The sequence below is a fragment of the Echinops telfairi genome, unplaced genomic scaffold (genome assembly GCF_000313985.2).
Source record: "Echinops telfairi isolate 266 unplaced genomic scaffold, ASM31398v2 ScPeMD7_20;HRSCAF=75, whole genome shotgun sequence".
Lineage (NCBI taxonomy): Eukaryota > Metazoa > Chordata > Mammalia > Afrosoricida > Tenrecidae > Echinops > Echinops telfairi.
Genome location: NW_022103917.1, coordinates 2,062,518 through 2,079,692, shown reverse-complemented (window position 1 = coordinate 2,079,692; position 17,175 = coordinate 2,062,518). Strand labels below are relative to the sequence as shown.

At 42.5% G+C, this 17,175-nt stretch overlaps 1 protein-coding gene and 1 non-coding gene across 2 annotated transcripts in view; both read right to left on the bottom strand.

Moving 5' to 3' along the window:
- Window positions 1-989: 989 nt before the first annotated feature.
- LOC115869070 lies at window positions 990-1,047 on the bottom strand. Its single transcript, XR_004045976.1, has one exon. It is a non-coding gene; the product is annotated as a small nucleolar RNA SNORD56 (small nucleolar RNA).
- Window positions 1,048-7,672: 6,625 nt separating this feature from the next.
- The window catches only part of SLITRK4 (SLIT and NTRK like family member 4), an 11,320-nt gene continuing 1,817 nt past the window's right edge, over window positions 7,673-17,175 (bottom strand). Inside the window, exon 2 of the mRNA XM_004713362.2 lies at window positions 7,673-14,044. Within this exon, the coding sequence (XP_004713419.1) occupies window positions 11,481-13,994 (2,514 nt within the window). The 5' untranslated portion in view covers window positions 13,995-14,044 and the 3' untranslated portion in view covers window positions 7,673-11,480. The remainder of the gene's footprint in view (window positions 14,045-17,175) is intronic.

Below are 17,175 nucleotides of genomic sequence, written 5' to 3'. Positions count from 1 at the left end.
TTGCCATCTCCATCGATTGCCCATTCTGTGCTCCTGTGCTCTGCCATCAGCTACGCATGTAGTACTTTTTTTCTTGATATGGAGCACCTGGCATGAGGTCAGAGCTCATAGGTTTAAGGGTAGAATCCTCCAGACTGCCAAGTCACCCTAAGACTGCAGGTGCCAGCCACCAGCTGGAGAGACCCCACAACAGCAGACCTTGCACTTGTTTCAGCTTCAATGGCTGAGGTGATACTCCAAGCCCTTTTGTTCCACATGCCCAGCAGGATAGGACCACTGGACACAAATATCTTCAATAGTAATGGAGCTTGGTGAAAGTCAAACCCCACCCCAGCCCACCCCTCACACTCTTTGCTGATGGCTGCAGGTGCCCACTTTGACCTTCTGCTCTCCATATGGCCTTGCTGCTGCTTTTACTCTTTCCTTGCCTCCCTGCTGGAATCCAAAAGACCCCCTTATACTGATCTCTGCATTCCAGTTTCCCCATTATTCTGGTCTTAATTCTCTTATTTCTCAGCTCACCCTTTCCCTAAGATGCTCTTGTAGCATTTCTAGCTAAGATTCCATCTCCTCAAAGAGTGTGAAATCTCACAGCTGTTCTGACATCTGTCTTGGATACAATCCAAGTGGGACTAAGTATGACCAGAAGAGCACCGAAAACCTGTAAGCAGCCTTGCTCACAAGGCCCTACAGTCTCCTGGTTTTCCTCCTAGCTGTCTGGTTATGATTTCTTTCTTGTAGGCACACTCTCTTCCACGTCACTTCAAAAGCAATGATTATCACAATGTAATATAAAGAGGAATTGCCCAGGATGCTTCTAAGAGGGTAGGTTTTGGTCAGTCTTACAGTTCCCATTGATCTGTGCTATCCGAGCTCTGCTCATTCCGTGGTTGAAGGTTTCTGACTCCACTGCCTATCCCAGGCCTAAAATGCCACCACTGGTTCTACGGATAGGATCTTTCCCCTACTCTTTTTTTTTTTAATCAGCTTCACTCAGACCCAATAGTATCAACACTGCTGTTGACAAAAATATTACCATCCCTGTATCCTCTACCCTTTGATATCCTCTGTTGAAACTACAAATAACGGTGAGCATACTCATATAGTGTGATGCATGTGAATTAGCTGCATCTAAATTTGGTATCTGAATGTGAATTAGGTGTGAAAAATTATGCCCCAAACACAATAGAGAATCTTTCAATGGGAGCAGGGGATTGCGTTTGAAATACATCGTCACTGTCCCAAGAGACAGGATTCTGGTACCATAGTGGGTTAAGCATGACAGTGCTGGCCAAGAGTCTGGCAGATCAAGCCAACATCCTCTAGTTGACCCATGGGAAAAAGAGGAGACGTCTGCTCCCTTCAAGGTCAAATATCTAGGAAAGCCTAGGACGCCATTCTACTCTGTCCTATGGGGTCGCTATGAGTGAGAATCAATGGCAGTGGTTCTATGTATTTGTTTGTTTTGCCTGTCAAAATCTCTAGTGGCACAGTGGTTAAGCACTGAGCTGCTAACTGCTAAGTCACCAGCTTATACCCACCTGGCACTCCACGCTGTCCGAAAGGATTGCTATGAATGGAAATTGACTCCATAGAAGTAATTTTTTGGATTGGTCCCGCAAGAGGACCTGTGTGACAGCCTATGTACAGGAAGAACAGAGTGTCATCCATGGACACTTGAGATGAACAAAAAGGGGAGTCCAGTGGGTGGAGAGTCCTTGCTCTGATGGGCATCTGGTCACATTAGCAACAAATCAAACTCATTATGCGTATCTTTCCTCTCTTCTTCTCTGTTTACACAGAGAATCAATTAGGCAGAGGTTATTTATGCATTTAACACTGTGACATTTCAGATGTGAAGTGTGATTTCAGGGTGTAAAACTGCTAATTTTGAGTCATTTACTAATACCTAAGGGAATATGCTTTGTGATGAAAGGATACAGCAAATTCACAGTAGCCACTTTTTATAGGACCACAGTGGATGGTAAGGAGACGGTTGCCTTTCAAATTCCGCCTAGTGAAACCCAGAATCTTTCATATTGAACAACACAAGCAAACAAACAAAATACCTTGAGGCCTGAAGATTTCACCATCTCCCTACCAGGCTTTTAAAAAAGAAAATGTTCTTTCTGTGGAATAAAATTCAAATAATACTTTCTGATAGTATCTTTTTTCTAGTTCAGATAATTCGGAGTGGCTATCCTTCATATAGCCTGTTGAGCTATAACCTGAACTAAATAGTTTTTGAATAAATTTTAATTCTTTCTAATTGAAGACAAATAATAATTAAAAAAAATAAAGCCAGCTTCAAGCAGAGAAAATGATATCACAACAAACTAACCCTTAGATCCATTTGCCAAGCTCAACAAATAATAAATACAAGCACATCTGACCATTTTGAGTGCGAGGTTGTTACTATAGTGCCATCTTCAGTACAATGTACAAAGGAGGTTGTTTGATATTGTTTTTTGGTTTTTCCTTGGTAAAATTTTCAAACATTAGGGACTATACTTTGTGGGATGCTAATACTCAAAATAAAAATGCTCCAAACCAGAGGGAATGTTTAATTCTAACATGATGACTAATATCTTTCTACCTGAAAGTTTAGGTTATTCATTTGCTAGACATTACCTATTGGTAATTAAACTGCCATTGATTCATTATTTGATATATGACTTTTAATGGATGCCCCATGGAATCCTAGGAATATGGCCTTAGCAGAATATCTTCTAAGATCGTGTTGTACAACTTTATACTGAAAATAACTGATTTGGAAAAAGCCACCCTCCTCGTCAGAACCAGTCAAACCTTGGATACTTCCACAGATAACGTGCTTGGTACTTGTTCTCTAGCTCATTCCATTTATGACCTTGTTGTCAAACCTTATGGAGCATATTTACGGTGCCTTGTTAGGTCTCCTTGAAGCCCACCCACGGATCTTCAATTGTCCTCACAAGAACTTCCTGATTCTGAGACAGGAGAATCAGGTCTGACACCAGACCAGGTCAAATCACGTTCCTTCTCTCACCCTAACTGTTCTTTAGTATCAGTTGGGATATAGACCATCCTATCTGACTTCCAAAGCCCTGGTAGTAGAGTGGAGAAAATGCTCTGTTGCTAATTGAAAGGTCAATGGTTTGAAATCATCAGCTACTTCATGGGAGAAAGATGCGACAGTCTACTTCTGTGAAGAGTACAGTTCATGAAACCCTTTGGGGAAGTTCGACATGGCCCTACGGGGTTGCTGTGAGTCAGATGACAGTAAGACGTTTGGCTTTGGGTTTATTGGATTTGAAATTTCTTTTTTTTTTTATTTGAAATTTCAATGACACTATATACTCCCATCATCTGCTGGGGTTCCCTAACTATTGACAATGACTATTACCCAAAGAGCTTTTTATTTATTCCTACTTTGGTAATATGTAGAATGAGCGACGGCCCCTCCAACAGTTCTCTCTCAGCTTTCGAAATCATATTTGCAGCAGAAAACAGGCTTTTCCGATTAGTTTGTAGGCAAATAGACAGCTGAAATAATAGCTGCCTGTGTGATGAAATCACCGAGTCAGTGCGCACACCCTCGGCACTGCAGCACAGCCTCGGCCACCAGGATGATGGTGCAGGGGCGCACTTGCTGGCCAGGAGCCGAGGCACATGTATCTACGCCCACCAGAAGCCAACTTCAAAGTGAGGTGGGTCTCCCATAATGTCCTGTGACAAAAAGATGTCCATGGTGGCTGTCTTAAACCCATTTATTATTATTGTATTTTTTTAAAGAACATACTAATTGTCCTCTTCATCCCGATGGTTGTATGTAGTTTTCACTGCACACCTCTGTGTAACTGCTGAGTTAACTAGGGAGGTGGGGTCAGTTGCTGTGTGCATTGTCATGGGGAGACTAGATAGGGCAGCATTGCAAGGGCAATGCCAAACTGAGCAAATGCATATGATCTGAAATGAGAATACCATCAGAAAATAGCTGCATGTGTGTGGGAACACATGGCTAACCTGCTCACATGTCAGCAATAATCTACTTCCTTAGTGACTGCCAGGGCGCCAGAGTGAAAACTGGCTTCTCTGGCCCAGCTCATGAGCTGGAGCCTTGCATTCCAATCGCAAAGGCAGGGCATCTAAAACACAGTAAGGATCGTCCTGCAGTGGGCTTCGTTCTAATCACTCACTCCACTTTCTCATCATGGTGTTGTGTGTGTCTACAAGACTTCCTTCTCAATTCATCACTTCCTGTACTAATTGATATATCTTTCTTTAAGCTACAGAAGGAAATAAGCAGAGAGAGGTGTGATGAGTCTTTCGATAAAGAACTGTTTCCAGGACTGAGATTACCTACCAGTTGGAAGGAGAGCCAAGAATACAACTATCAGTAGCTGCTGGGGATTGTAGGATAAGTGGTGAATACAGGCGCGAGCCATACACAACAGAAGAAACCTCTGTGGGCATCGCAATGGTGAATATATGTGTGGATTTCTAATCATAGCTTTTGTGCGTGTGTATTGCCACTGACTGCCAGACCAGAGTGAGAAATAATCTGCCTGAGGTAACTCGTGCCATAGATGGCATTGGCTGTTCAGACCCAGCAGAAGAGAAGAAATTCCTGCAGGGAGGCCTTGGCAAATGAGACACATCCCGCTATGGAGCAAGGGGATCCGTGGCAAATACAAGGTTTCCTGGGGATTCTTGCAGGAAATGGCTTCTCAAGCATGCACTTGGTCCTTTTTATTGAACTGAAAACCCCAAATGAAGCCTAGCAGCATTTTACCACGAGATCGAGAACCACGATGTTGATGCCAGTGTCTTTGGCTCCCTATGGAAATGCCCGCGTATTGTGTGCCACCCTCGTGCTTCACAGCCTCTCCTCATTGCACACAAATACTACTTATCGCTGTTGCCAACTAAAGCTGTCTCAAGACCCTTGACAATAAATCCACCGTGTCAGTCAACCAGGGAGAGTAAAAAAGAGAACTGGCTCTTGTACTTGACCAATGACTTAGGAATTCATCACTAATGAAGGAATTACTAGGAATGTGTTGACACAGCCTAGATTTCATATCTATGTATTTAAAGAATAAGGCAGGGACACAGGGAATAAGAAAATTCTAAGGTTTGACAGATTTTACTATGGCTCCGTTTCAGTAATTAGGTTCTGAGTTCTATGAGTACCTGCTCAGCAGACTTCTTTCCTCTTAATACTCCTTGGCCTTTCTCCTCCTTGATACGTCTTGAGTCAATAATTGTCAATCAACTCTTCATCCTTAAGGGGGATAAAAAAATCTTCTCTTTTCTAACAATTTCCTCATTAAATCATCACCCCAAGGTTCTAGATTTTGGACATAAATGACCTGACAATTTGCTTGTTTGCTGAATAATATTTAGTTACTACATATGTGTAGTAATGCTCAGTGATTGAGTTTGCATATAATTAACAGCTAAACAGAATCCTAAGGCAGTAGGTGTTACTACAGCTCAAGGAATGTCTGGAAGATTTGCTGGACCTGCTTTCTACGTATATTACATTATATGACAGTGTGGTCTGCTTCCCATTTAAGAGGAAAAATCAGGCCAATTATCATTTGGGTCCCCATAACTATGGTAGTTAAACAATAATCTTGATAGTGCGGCAGAGCATTTTATTTGGTTACATCATAGCCATTCCCTTTGTCTAAAGCTATTTGTATGCATTCCTCTGAGTGTGTGTACGGTATAAGAAAGTGTATAGGTAGATCTGGCCTATACTTGTAAAGAAATAGAACGAAGACATCAGCTAAGAGACAGATGATTTGCATTTCTTTGTAAATTTGAGCTTCACTACTTCCAGTTTAAGAATTAGAATAAACACAAGGAATGGCTACAAACAGAACCCATATGGAAAGAAAACAAAGCAAAAACTTTTATTTGTGAAAACAGCATTAAAGTGGCTGGATACTCTGAGCTTTTGCCACAATGGTTCAGTTCACAAGAAATGATGGGATGATACAGTTCAATTCTTAGTCAGGATGGCAGAGTTTACTCTGATCCTCAAAGGGTTCCATGAGCAGGTGCCACTCAATAACTAGGCTTCCTTAGGCTGGTCACCGACAGCTTCTGACATGACCTAGGATTTGTGAGATGCTGAGATAAATATATTGTTCAGAAACGTTAAATGATGATTTCCTTCCTACAACTAGTTTACAATGATGCTGCATATTTTTTTATTACATGTCCATATTCTCGGTCTGAGAGCCCTATTCCTCAGCTGTTTGAGGTCGCAGTTTTCTGGCCCTATTGAAATGGCCAGAACGAGCAGCACTTTAGCCAGTGTCCACACGAGGAAACCGAAGGAGTGGCTGAACACGTCTTTCCTGGATTTGGTAATCCTGAATTAAAGGGATGTTTGAATCTTTTCATTTTCTATAGAACTGTTTAGGTCCAAGAACTTCAATGATTGACTCAAAGCACCCCTTTCTCCTTCCACAGGGAGAGTGGAGGAGACTGGCTGCGAAAGGTAAAGCCATCCTCTTCGATTACAATGGACGGCATGGGTGGCTTTCCTTGATTTCCCCTTTCTGAAACACAAACCTGTCGCCCAGTGGCAGAAAGGTCCAAATGAAATTCAAAAATAGGTTCAGAGCAGCTTTGTACAGAATAAGTTTTTAAAAATGCATTGAGCTTCTGATTTGTCTTCAACTGGACAAAAGTCAGCTCCCTAGCAAATCTAACGCAGTGGGTTAGCAATTACCAGGTGAGCTTGAGAATGTGCAGTTCATTATTCTCAGCAAGTCAGGCCACAAACAGGAATAGTTTTACTGAGCCTGACCACAGTGACTAATTGTATGAGCACTGGAAATGAGTCCAAATTTTGATTTGATGCCACTCATCCACATAACTGATTAGCTGAGCCTTCAAAAGCTCTCTGCTCAGGGCCCACAAAGAACGAAAATAAGTTACATATCTCTGTGACACATAAGACATTGAGTCCAAAGGCACTTGCATATGCTATATAGACTTTCCACACCTTCTGCATTGCTAGGTATAGACCGAAGGCCACAACAATTTAATTAATTTGTATTCTTTTTATACCTCTTCCTGTACATAAACATGCCTTAAACCCGCTCTACTGGTTACCAGAGTCTTTTTATATTCTTTCATTCCCTCAAATCAGCTATGACACATGAGACTCATTTTTTTTAACCACAATCTTTGGTATAGTGATAGATTGATAATTTTGGTCATCTTTGAAGGAGCCACATAAAAAAATCACAATTCACCCCATAAATGCTTAACTTAGTTGAGCTGGCCTCAGATGACAGCCGCCCTGAAGCTCTTTTATAGCTGTCTGAGAAGATAGTTAAGGTTGAATACTAATATCTGCATGTCTGCAATGATGTCAGTTTCCAAGTGATGGAGAATGGACAAGAATCAAAACATATCGCTCTTGGCACTGCCTGACGATTCTCCTTTGGGGCTGCCAGTTGAAAAGAACACAGATTGCAAAGATGTTTGGGCAGGGGGTGGGGGTTGGAAACCCTTAACAGATTTATCGATGATATTGAATACAGACCGTACTCTACAGCTATATACCTTACCCTCGAATCTAGAGGGGGAAATCATCAGTTTGGTTACAGCTTTATTTCTTCTGAAAAGTAATGGAAAGATAAATATATACTTAACAAACTCTGGCTTCAGAAATACCATTATAGCAAACAATTTTATTAATACTTTCATAAAAATGGCATTTAATAAATTCTCTCTAATACTTTTGAGATTATTAAAAGCAAACAAAAGTCATTAAAACAATTCCTTTTGGTGGTTTACATTAGCGCTTATAGCATAAATCGATTTTTTTTGTCTTATAAACTAATCTCAAATACTCATACTCATATCAGGGTAAAAACAATACAAGGTATTTTCTTTATTTCAAAATAGTGATTATAAATACATTCTTAATATACTCTCTCCCCAGCTCTTTGGATGCGACATTAAAAACAAAACAAAATAAAATAACTCACTGTGCTCATTTCATACAATGTCAATGTACAATTCGTGCAAACAACATTATCATTGCTGCCATACATTTCTTGCTGTTTTCTGTTAACTCTCAAATACCTGTTGATGTTGACTCGTGAGGCCATGCTTTGTATAACTGATGCATCCTTATGGCTTAAAAAAATTAAATGCTAAAAAGCAACAACAACAAAAGAAAGCCGGTTTTCAATGGTTTTCTGATGAATACATTTATTCAGTTTATTATTCAGAATGGAAAACTAAATATCGAATATAAATTGCCTTATAGACTTGGATCACTGTACTTTAATAGCTGCTTTCTCATAAAATTTCACAAAGATTTACTTTTAAAGAATTGAATCATCTTTATTGATTTCATAAAAAAATAATTTAAAACTTGATTTATATTACACGGACACAATATATTATCTCCACCCCTCCACTGATTCCAGATGGTCTACTTTAATTCACAACTGATCTAAAAGAGTCCACTCACAGGAACACGATGCCAAGAAGCCCGGGATGCACCACAGCAACGTGCAAAGGAGCATTCTTGGATTCTTCTAGAGCTGAATCAAAGTTCCACTAAAAATGCTGGACCAACATATATCTCAGTTCTCAAGGGGTGAAACTAACATCAAGGTTATAGTTGAAAACCAACAAAATGTAGATACAGGATTTTAACTTCTCTGGCACGAAACTCAAAACTTATGCAGAACTACAGTATCATAAAACGGACGAGTAGAATTGATGAGACCAGTGCAAAACAGGACACACTGTATAATGTAAGCACAATGACTTCAGTTAAGGAACATATATCAACCTTAACCAATGGGTTGCTGCTATCATTCATTTACAATGAGAGCCTCCAAAGAACCACATAGTGATATTACTTTTCATTAGAAAAAAAAAGTTAGAAATTTACACCTTTCAGCAGAAGAGTATGAAATAGCCAATATGCTACAGGCAGCTTTGAGATGGTGGCAGGTACTCTCGTTATTGACAACTCTGCAGAAACCTTGAAACATCTTCAAAGCAACCCCACACTGAATAAGAGGCATCACTCCAATGACCTATTCTCCCCAGATCAGAGAGGGAGCTTTCCGGCTCCTCCCAGAAGTGTCTACTTAAGATTCCTCAATCCATACTTCATTGACAGGATCAACTAAAACACCTTCTTTGAAGTGTTTGCGTCTTTATATCTTTATCCTGTCAGGACGCATTAGGAGCCCTTTAATCCACGGGGGCATGCATGCATGGTAATAGCATATCAAAAGTCCGTATGAAATTGTAGATGAAAACAAGCTGTTGGGCACATATCATAATGTCTCTTTTCATGATCATGGAATGCAATGATTTGTTTGGATTTCTGTATATTCATATAAAGTTTTCACAGACATTGTCATGAAAATTAAACATTAAAGTTTTAAGAGCACCAGCACATACAGGTGGAGAGAACTTTGTTTTCTTACTTAAAAAAACAAAAACAAAACCACAAACACTCCAAATTATCTACACAGACACATATATACCCAAACACACACATACCCACATACACCCCTCCAAAAATGTCAAGTTTTCATCTTGGAACAAACACAGAAAGCCCTGATAATTAGTAACTAAAAATGGGACTGCTGTTATAACATAACCCTACTATCAATTTGGAAGCTGCACCAAAATATCTGCCACTAGAAATTCATGGAGAATTCTACACTTACCTTGTTGGTCTTCTTACAGATTAATAGAGTAATTGTAAGAGATGGAGCGCACACACACAAAATATATAGATATGGAGGCAGGCTGAGAAGGCAATGTGTTTCTGGATGTCACCTTGCGAACTGGGAGCTCCTCAAGAATCTTCAACTATCTCCCATACCAAGTATTTCATTCCTTTGACCAGTTTTGACTTAGAACTTAACACACGCAAACACAGTAGCTTATCATTTGTAGTTGCAAACTGTGAAGTCATCAGAGACCAATGAAAGCATTTTACAATGTGGCTTGGACAGCCAAGATTACCATGGTGTTTGCTGTTCTACTTGATTATCTGATAGTAGTCAGAATGATGAAAGAACAGGATACTGATGCATACAAGATAGGACTATTAACCTTATGCATTAATTTTCTTTTACTCATAGTGAAAACTATTGGAATTAAGTTCATAGAATCCTGAAAAGCAAGACAACTGATGGCAAATAACAATTGCCCAGACAAGATACTATAAAACTAAAGAACCTATTTTTAAAATGCACGACTGGTAACAAATCTGAAGGTAATATGCTAATTTCACAAGAATAGCACAGAACTTTTTTTGTGTATTTCAGTTTTGTTGGTTTTTTTTGTTTTTGTCTTTTAATCATACCTGATCACAATGTCCAGGGTAGTTCTATACACATCACTTGTAATTTCAGTTTAGCATATTGTTTTTCTTTCTGTCTAAATGGATACTTACTGATAAATTCATTGTGATCAGGAAAACAAGTCAGGCATATTAAATACATATTAAGGAGTACATATTTTCCTATTTAGTATACAAAGTACTTCATAAATATGAATTATGTTACAAAAATAGCTTTGGGTGCGCTCACACGGTAAGCACTTTGCTAATTTTGGACAACCTTTAAGGATTGTGGGTATTTCACATAACTGAGAACAAACTCTAATGTTAGTTAATTTGAGCCAGGTTTAATTCTGATAGACATCACATATTTCTTCAGATCACCACGAACGCTAGGTAATTCACTTTGATTACTCCTCTTTTAGGTTTTTTTTTCTTTTTATGTATAGACAGGTAATGCTTAAAGTTTTCAGATTTATTGTATAGTTACGTAATGCATGGTATATCTGAAACAAATATTTGCACAATTTAACATTATAAATCCAGCGATTTCAAGATGCAGGCCATAAAGGTTACCAATTTACAAATACTATCGAATAGAAGTTCTCTCTTTGCATGCTGTTTTTGTGGGGTTTTTTTCTTTTTGTGGGTTTTTTTTAATCTTTTTTGACTGTTCAGATAATCTTTAAACAGAGTTGTTACAATGCCACAAATTCAAAAGGATTCTTCCAGTTCCACCAACTTAATCTACGTGCAAGATGAAGGACCCAGCTGACGTACCCACATTGGTACCAGTCTTCTTGAGTTGGCGTTCCCAAGCACAAAGAGACGACGGCTTTGCATTTAGGGTACAAAACAGATTCGCCTCTTGAGGTTAAATTCAGTGTATGATGTGTATAAAGCATCCCTTTGGCAATAGAGTTTGCAGTATCCCCACAGGACTCCACAGTATAGGTTTTCTGTAGTAAAATCTATTTAAAGAAAGTCGCTTCTACTTGACACATCTTTGCAGCTACAGTTAACGAGACACCCTTGGAAACACCTGCCTCTATGCCTATTGATAATATAGTATTTGGAAGTTAGAAGTCAACAAAAGGCACTTTCATCATGAAATAAATGTCCTCTGTATGAATTAAGATTGCATGACCTACATCTTGTTCAAAGCGGTTTGCTCTTCCAGGACCTGTAGGTAGTCGGGGGAACTCTGAAGTTTGGCTTTCAGTTCAAAGTACTCGCTCTTCCTTTGCTCGACCACGATTTTACTGTGGTTGCCTCCTATTAGCGACTTCTTGTTTTTTTTGTCTTGCTGTTTTTCTGGATAGCGGATCTCAAAGCCACTGACCCCTATGCTATTGTATTCCTTCTTGCTTTCCAGAAAATTCTGAATGAACACATTGGAATCTCGGCTCGGGAATAATTCATCCAGCTCGTCAATGGTGCTCAGTCTCTTCCTGCAATCTACATGTAATAACTCTTTGTCTTTCTCCGCCACGTTTCGCAGGATGACTTTCTGTCCCGGGGGATCGGAAAACATGAAGCCGGTCTCCGACTCCTTTAAGCCACACGTGTGGCTCTTGCTCATCTGCTCTATGGTTTGGGGGATGAACGCTTCAGTGCTCAGCCCGTCCTTCTTGTTGCTTTTGTGGTCGGGCTTCCTCAGTTGCAGCTGCATGGAGCCACACTCCGGGTTCCCCAGGCCTTCGTGCTTCACCGTGGGTTTCTTGTTGCGCCTGAGCACAAAGACCAAAAGGCAGAAGGCCACAAAGACAGTCAGAATGAGAACCACTAAGATACTTAAGATTAAAATCGACAGAGGCACTGGGCCGCCGGGGGGGCTTCGGATTGGACCCAGTGGGGTGGTGAGTGTAATGGCCGGTGCCGGGCTCGTGAACAGGGCGGATGGCTTGTTTAAGAGTTTAGGACATAAGATTTCGTTTTTGAGGGACTTGAGCTCGATGTTGGCAAACTGCACCGGTGTCTCACACTTTAGTTCTTTCACCACGATCCCGTCGTTCAACTTCTCCAGCCACAGCTTCAACGCCACCAAGTCACAGGTGCAGTCCCAAGGGTTGCCTTCCAGGTCGATCTGGGTGAGGGCCTGCAGCTGATCGAGCACCCCGCTGACGGGCAGGTACATGAACTTGTTGTTTCTCAGGTTCAGTCTAGCCAGGGAGGCCCCTGAGAAGATGTACACGGGCAGGCTCTTCAAGAGATTATTGTTTAGGTACAGTAATTGCAAGTTGGGCATGGAGTCAAAGGTGCCAGCTAAGATCTCCTTTATCAAATTGTATTCCAAGTACAGATACTGCAGGTTGTGGAGGCCTGAAAAGATCTCGGGGGAGAGTCGCTCTAACTGGTTGCCATTGAGATACAACCGGCGCAAATTAGTGAGATTGTGGAAGACATCTCCCTGGATCGCTGTGATCTGATTGCTCCCTAAATGGAGCAAATCCAGGCCTTCAAACTCAGCAAAGTCGGAGATGTCCACGTCCTTGATACCGTTTCCATTGACGTGCAGCTTCTTGGCATTCAAGGGTTTCGGTATCAGCTCAGACATGGATTGAATATTCTTCTCTTGGCAGTTGACACTCAGTCCCAAATCCGAAGGATGGGTTTTGCAGAAACAAGGTGCCGGGCAAGGTGTAAGTGGGGGCACTCGTGTTTGGTAAGAGACAATCTGACTGAGATTGCGGGTGGAGAGGGCTTTGCCTGCCACGATTCCGGAGATCTTAGAAGGATTGGTCGTTTTCGGTGGCTTGGTCACTAGCCTGTGTAGGGATGTTTGCGTTGTGTGCCCATTGGGGGTGGTGTAACCGTTTTCTAGCTGAGAAGGAGGCAGGATTCGAACATCGAAATCGCTGCCCGTGCCCATGGGGCATAATTCTTGTTTGTTAGTTTCTTTTAAAAGCCTGCCATATAAGTCACTGGGAGTTTCACAGATAGCTTCTCCGATGTAAATGTTATAGGGCATATTCTCCAGCCAAGCTTTCAAAGGCAACAAATCACAGCTACAGTTCCAAGGGTTATCTTCCAGCTGCAATTCGACGACCCGGCCGATGTGTTCCAACACTCCTATATAGGGAAGCTTCTGGATCCTGTTGCCTCGGATATCCAGATGGGTCAAAGATGCAAATCGGAAAATATTATCAGGAAGGAATGAAATCAGATTGTCATTAAGAATGAGAACTTTCAGTTTGTGGAGCTTATTGAAGGCTCCTCGCTCAATATACTTGATTAAATTGTAGTCAGCCTGGAGATACTCCAAGTTCTCGATGCCAAGGAAAGTGTCAGCTCGGAGAATCTTTAATTCATTGTTGTTCAAGTGCAACTGCTTTAATGCACTGAGCCCGAGAAAAGCTCCTCCCTCTATGTTCTGCAGTTTATTATTTCCCAGCTGCAGGGATACTGCGTGTGAGAAATTCAAGAAGGTATTTGGATAGAGGATATTTAAGAAATTGTTTTGGAAATTGAGGTGATAGAAATTAGACCACGGTGGCTTCAGCTGATTCGGTCTGTAGACGGACACCTTCTCACAGTTGACATAGAGCACATTCTCAACTGACACGCAGGAGCACGCGCTGCAAATGTCCACCGAGAGGCCAGCATCTGCTTTGGTCGAAGAAATCAGGGCTGACAAGATCAGAAAGAGCCAAAGAAACATCTTCTTGCAATCAGCAAACAATGTTATGCTTCTGAATAAAGAGAAATAATCTAAAAAATAAAAAGAAAACAGTTTTTCAATGGTCATTCCTTGCAAAGGGATGTGTGTCTAAAGCAGATCATAGTGAACAACCAGCTACAATCCTGAGCTTTTGCTTTGGACGGCCCTAGAACCCCCAAGCAGTCTCACTTAGTGGAGCAACAATAGGCTCCAACAGTGCCATACATTTGATCTCAGTCCCCCATCTCATTCCTATGGATTTTGCATGTTCAGAGCACACAACAAATAGTTGCAGTGGGTGAGGAGGTGGAGAGGACCTCTGAAAATATTTTCTGTAGAAGGACCACCAAACACAGCCCTTGAGTGCAGGTCATGAGTTTCCTATCCACTCAAATGACCTCAGACCATGGAGTATGCTAGTAGCTGTGTCCTGAGGCCCACAATGGCATTTCAATTTCTGACTGCCCATTACCTAGGCATTAGCTTGAAAGAGGCTGAGCCGAGATCTGAGCCCTGGCTAGGTGGAGGATGGTGATGGAGGGCTGGGTTGCCATAGAGAGGCTTACTCAGAAGATGAAGGTGGAAGGAGTCTTGGTAAGAGTTTTGTTTGGGCTCCAGTCCACACAGTGAAGCATCATGCCATGAATCAGTTCCCTCCTGTACACTGCTGGCTTACAAAGCACACATGGCTCTGCGGGCTTCTAGAACAATCATTTTGAAGGGTATGTCCAAATTTTTTTATTTCTAGGCAAATAAACTGTATCTTAGTTTCCTGTCAGACATCTCCCAAACGGGTGGGGGGAGCCTTTTGTCTGTGGGACCCTGAAAGCAGGAACGGCATCTCCTTGTCCCTGTACCACTTAGCTGAGCACCAGGCACCTTCCCACCCCTAGAAGGAGCCGGCCTACCTCTTGGCCCTCTCCAGTCCCTTTAGGTAGTGCTTTGAACCCAAGTGCAATGGCCACTTAACTCGAAATGCTTGTCTCCTTCCCTTTACCCACAGCTTGCCACTGCCAAGGAAGAAGAGTTCACAGGCTGTCATTCTAGAGGTATTTTTCTTTGCCTGCAGGGCCAGAATGCTTCAGCTAAGCGAATGTTCCTCCTAAAAGGCTCAGCTCCAAAATATCCGCTCCCCTCACCCCACATGTTACCACCTCTTTGCCCTGTCCATAGGCACGTGGGGAATCATTTGCTGGGGGAGTTCACTGCTTGGCAAATTAAGCCGGTGCAGGGCACACCATGCACATTGCATATCTACACCAATAAATGCAATGTTTCGTGGAAAAGCTTAAAAAAGAACACACGTGGCATGCATTTTATTGGTGCCATTCCAGGCCATGAGAACCTTTCCCAGTGGGCCACCAATTTCAGTACGGTCACCATCAAATATTAAATAAATCTAGTGCCCAGGAAGGTACAATGAGAGGATGGTAAAAAAAAAAGTGACACACAGGAACTCTTTTGTTTATTTGCCCAAGAGGAATCCGCTAGTGCTAAAACCTGAACGTGTCTCAAGGAGGGCACTGTATTAGCCACCTGACCAAGGAAGATATGCATTCTAAGTACTTTGGCTCAGGCTAAGGTGGGCACTGCCCAGATTCAACGGGGCTGCGCTATACCCTTACATTTCCCCTGTGCACAACAGCATGACTGGCAGGCCAAAAGAAGCACTAATGCTGAAGTATGACATCACCCGAAGCAACTTTTTCATGTAAGAGCAACATTTCATTTGAGCCTTCTGACTTGCTATTGATGTGGCTTGCAACAGCTATTCTGGTGCAGTGGACTCTGTTCTTGTCACTAACTCTCCTCCTCCAAACAAAAATACACATAAAAAGAAAAAGCAACTGAACTAAAAACAAGCAAGCAATCAAACAAGGCACACACACCAAATATATCGACAAGAAACACAGCACTCTCTCCCCCTGAAAACCCCAAATTCCGTACAAAAACACAAGCAGCATCAACAGATCTCAAATTGCATAAGGAACTGCCCTCCTTCCTTGTCATTTCTACTTTCAGTGGAAGGGGGGAACCGGCACAAGGATGAGCTGGGAAGTTCCCAAATGCAGCTCCACTGAAACAGAGGAAGCCAAGCAAAAGGCAGCTGGAGGAGCAGGCAGGGGAGGGGGAGGGATTCTCCACCGAGAGAGAAGGAGGAGGACTCAAAGGGCAAGAGACCATGGGGACTGGGACGCGGAGAGAGGAAGCCAAAGAGCTAGGAGAAAAAAGAGGTCGAAGCCAGGAAAGAGGCATGGGGTGTCTCTAAGGAATCTGCACATTCACCATTCACGTGGCCCCAGCAAACCCTGAACATTTTTTTAAAAACCACAGGAAAGAAACCATCCTGAGCTTCCCGGGGGGAGGGGGTAGAGGCATTTGGAAACATGGTGATGGCTGCACAACATGAATGTAATGAAAGTCACTGAATTGTACATGTACAGAACGTTGAGATGGAGAACGTCTGGTTATATTGTTTAACCCCAATTTTGAAAAGGGAATCAATGTTACCGTCACCTTGCTATATGAAGTGGGCAAAGGTTTCCTTCACTCGCCTTAAAATGTGTGGGTAAGCAAATAATTGGTAAGGCTGATGTTTCAGGTTGTTCATCGGAAATAAAAGAAAAAAACACACAGGAAAGTTACCTCAATTCTACCTCAGTGTGGCAATGGGTGAATTATCCTTTCCCTTCGAGTGTACAGACAATGAATGATTCACTCGTGGGAAAACAGATTGCTAAAAGGTCGATTTTGAAAAGCTGAGAAAACAAAGTAAAGCAAAACAAAAGCGGAAAACAAAACACGACCAGAACAAAGTGGGCCACCAAGAGCCACCACGCCACTGAGCTCTTTCAAGCGGGTCCAGAGCAAGACGCTCCATCTCCCCTGCCGGTTCGGACAACACCAACCTAGCATGCTCACCCCAGATCCGGCTCCGACAGCGCACCACCTGGCTAGCGGCATCTCCGCTAGCCTCCAGGAGCGGGATTTCGGGGCTGGGCAGCAGAGGCCCCCGGGCTGCCCCCGGTGCGCTCCCTCGGGCAGGCTGCGCCGGGGCTAGAGGCAGTCTGGCGCGGGCGCGTACCGCAATGCTTTGCCGCATCCCTGTGGCCGGGCCGGGACCACGGTCTCCAGGCGGAATGGGCGGCGTGGGGGCCTCCCGCCCCGCTGCGCACCCAGC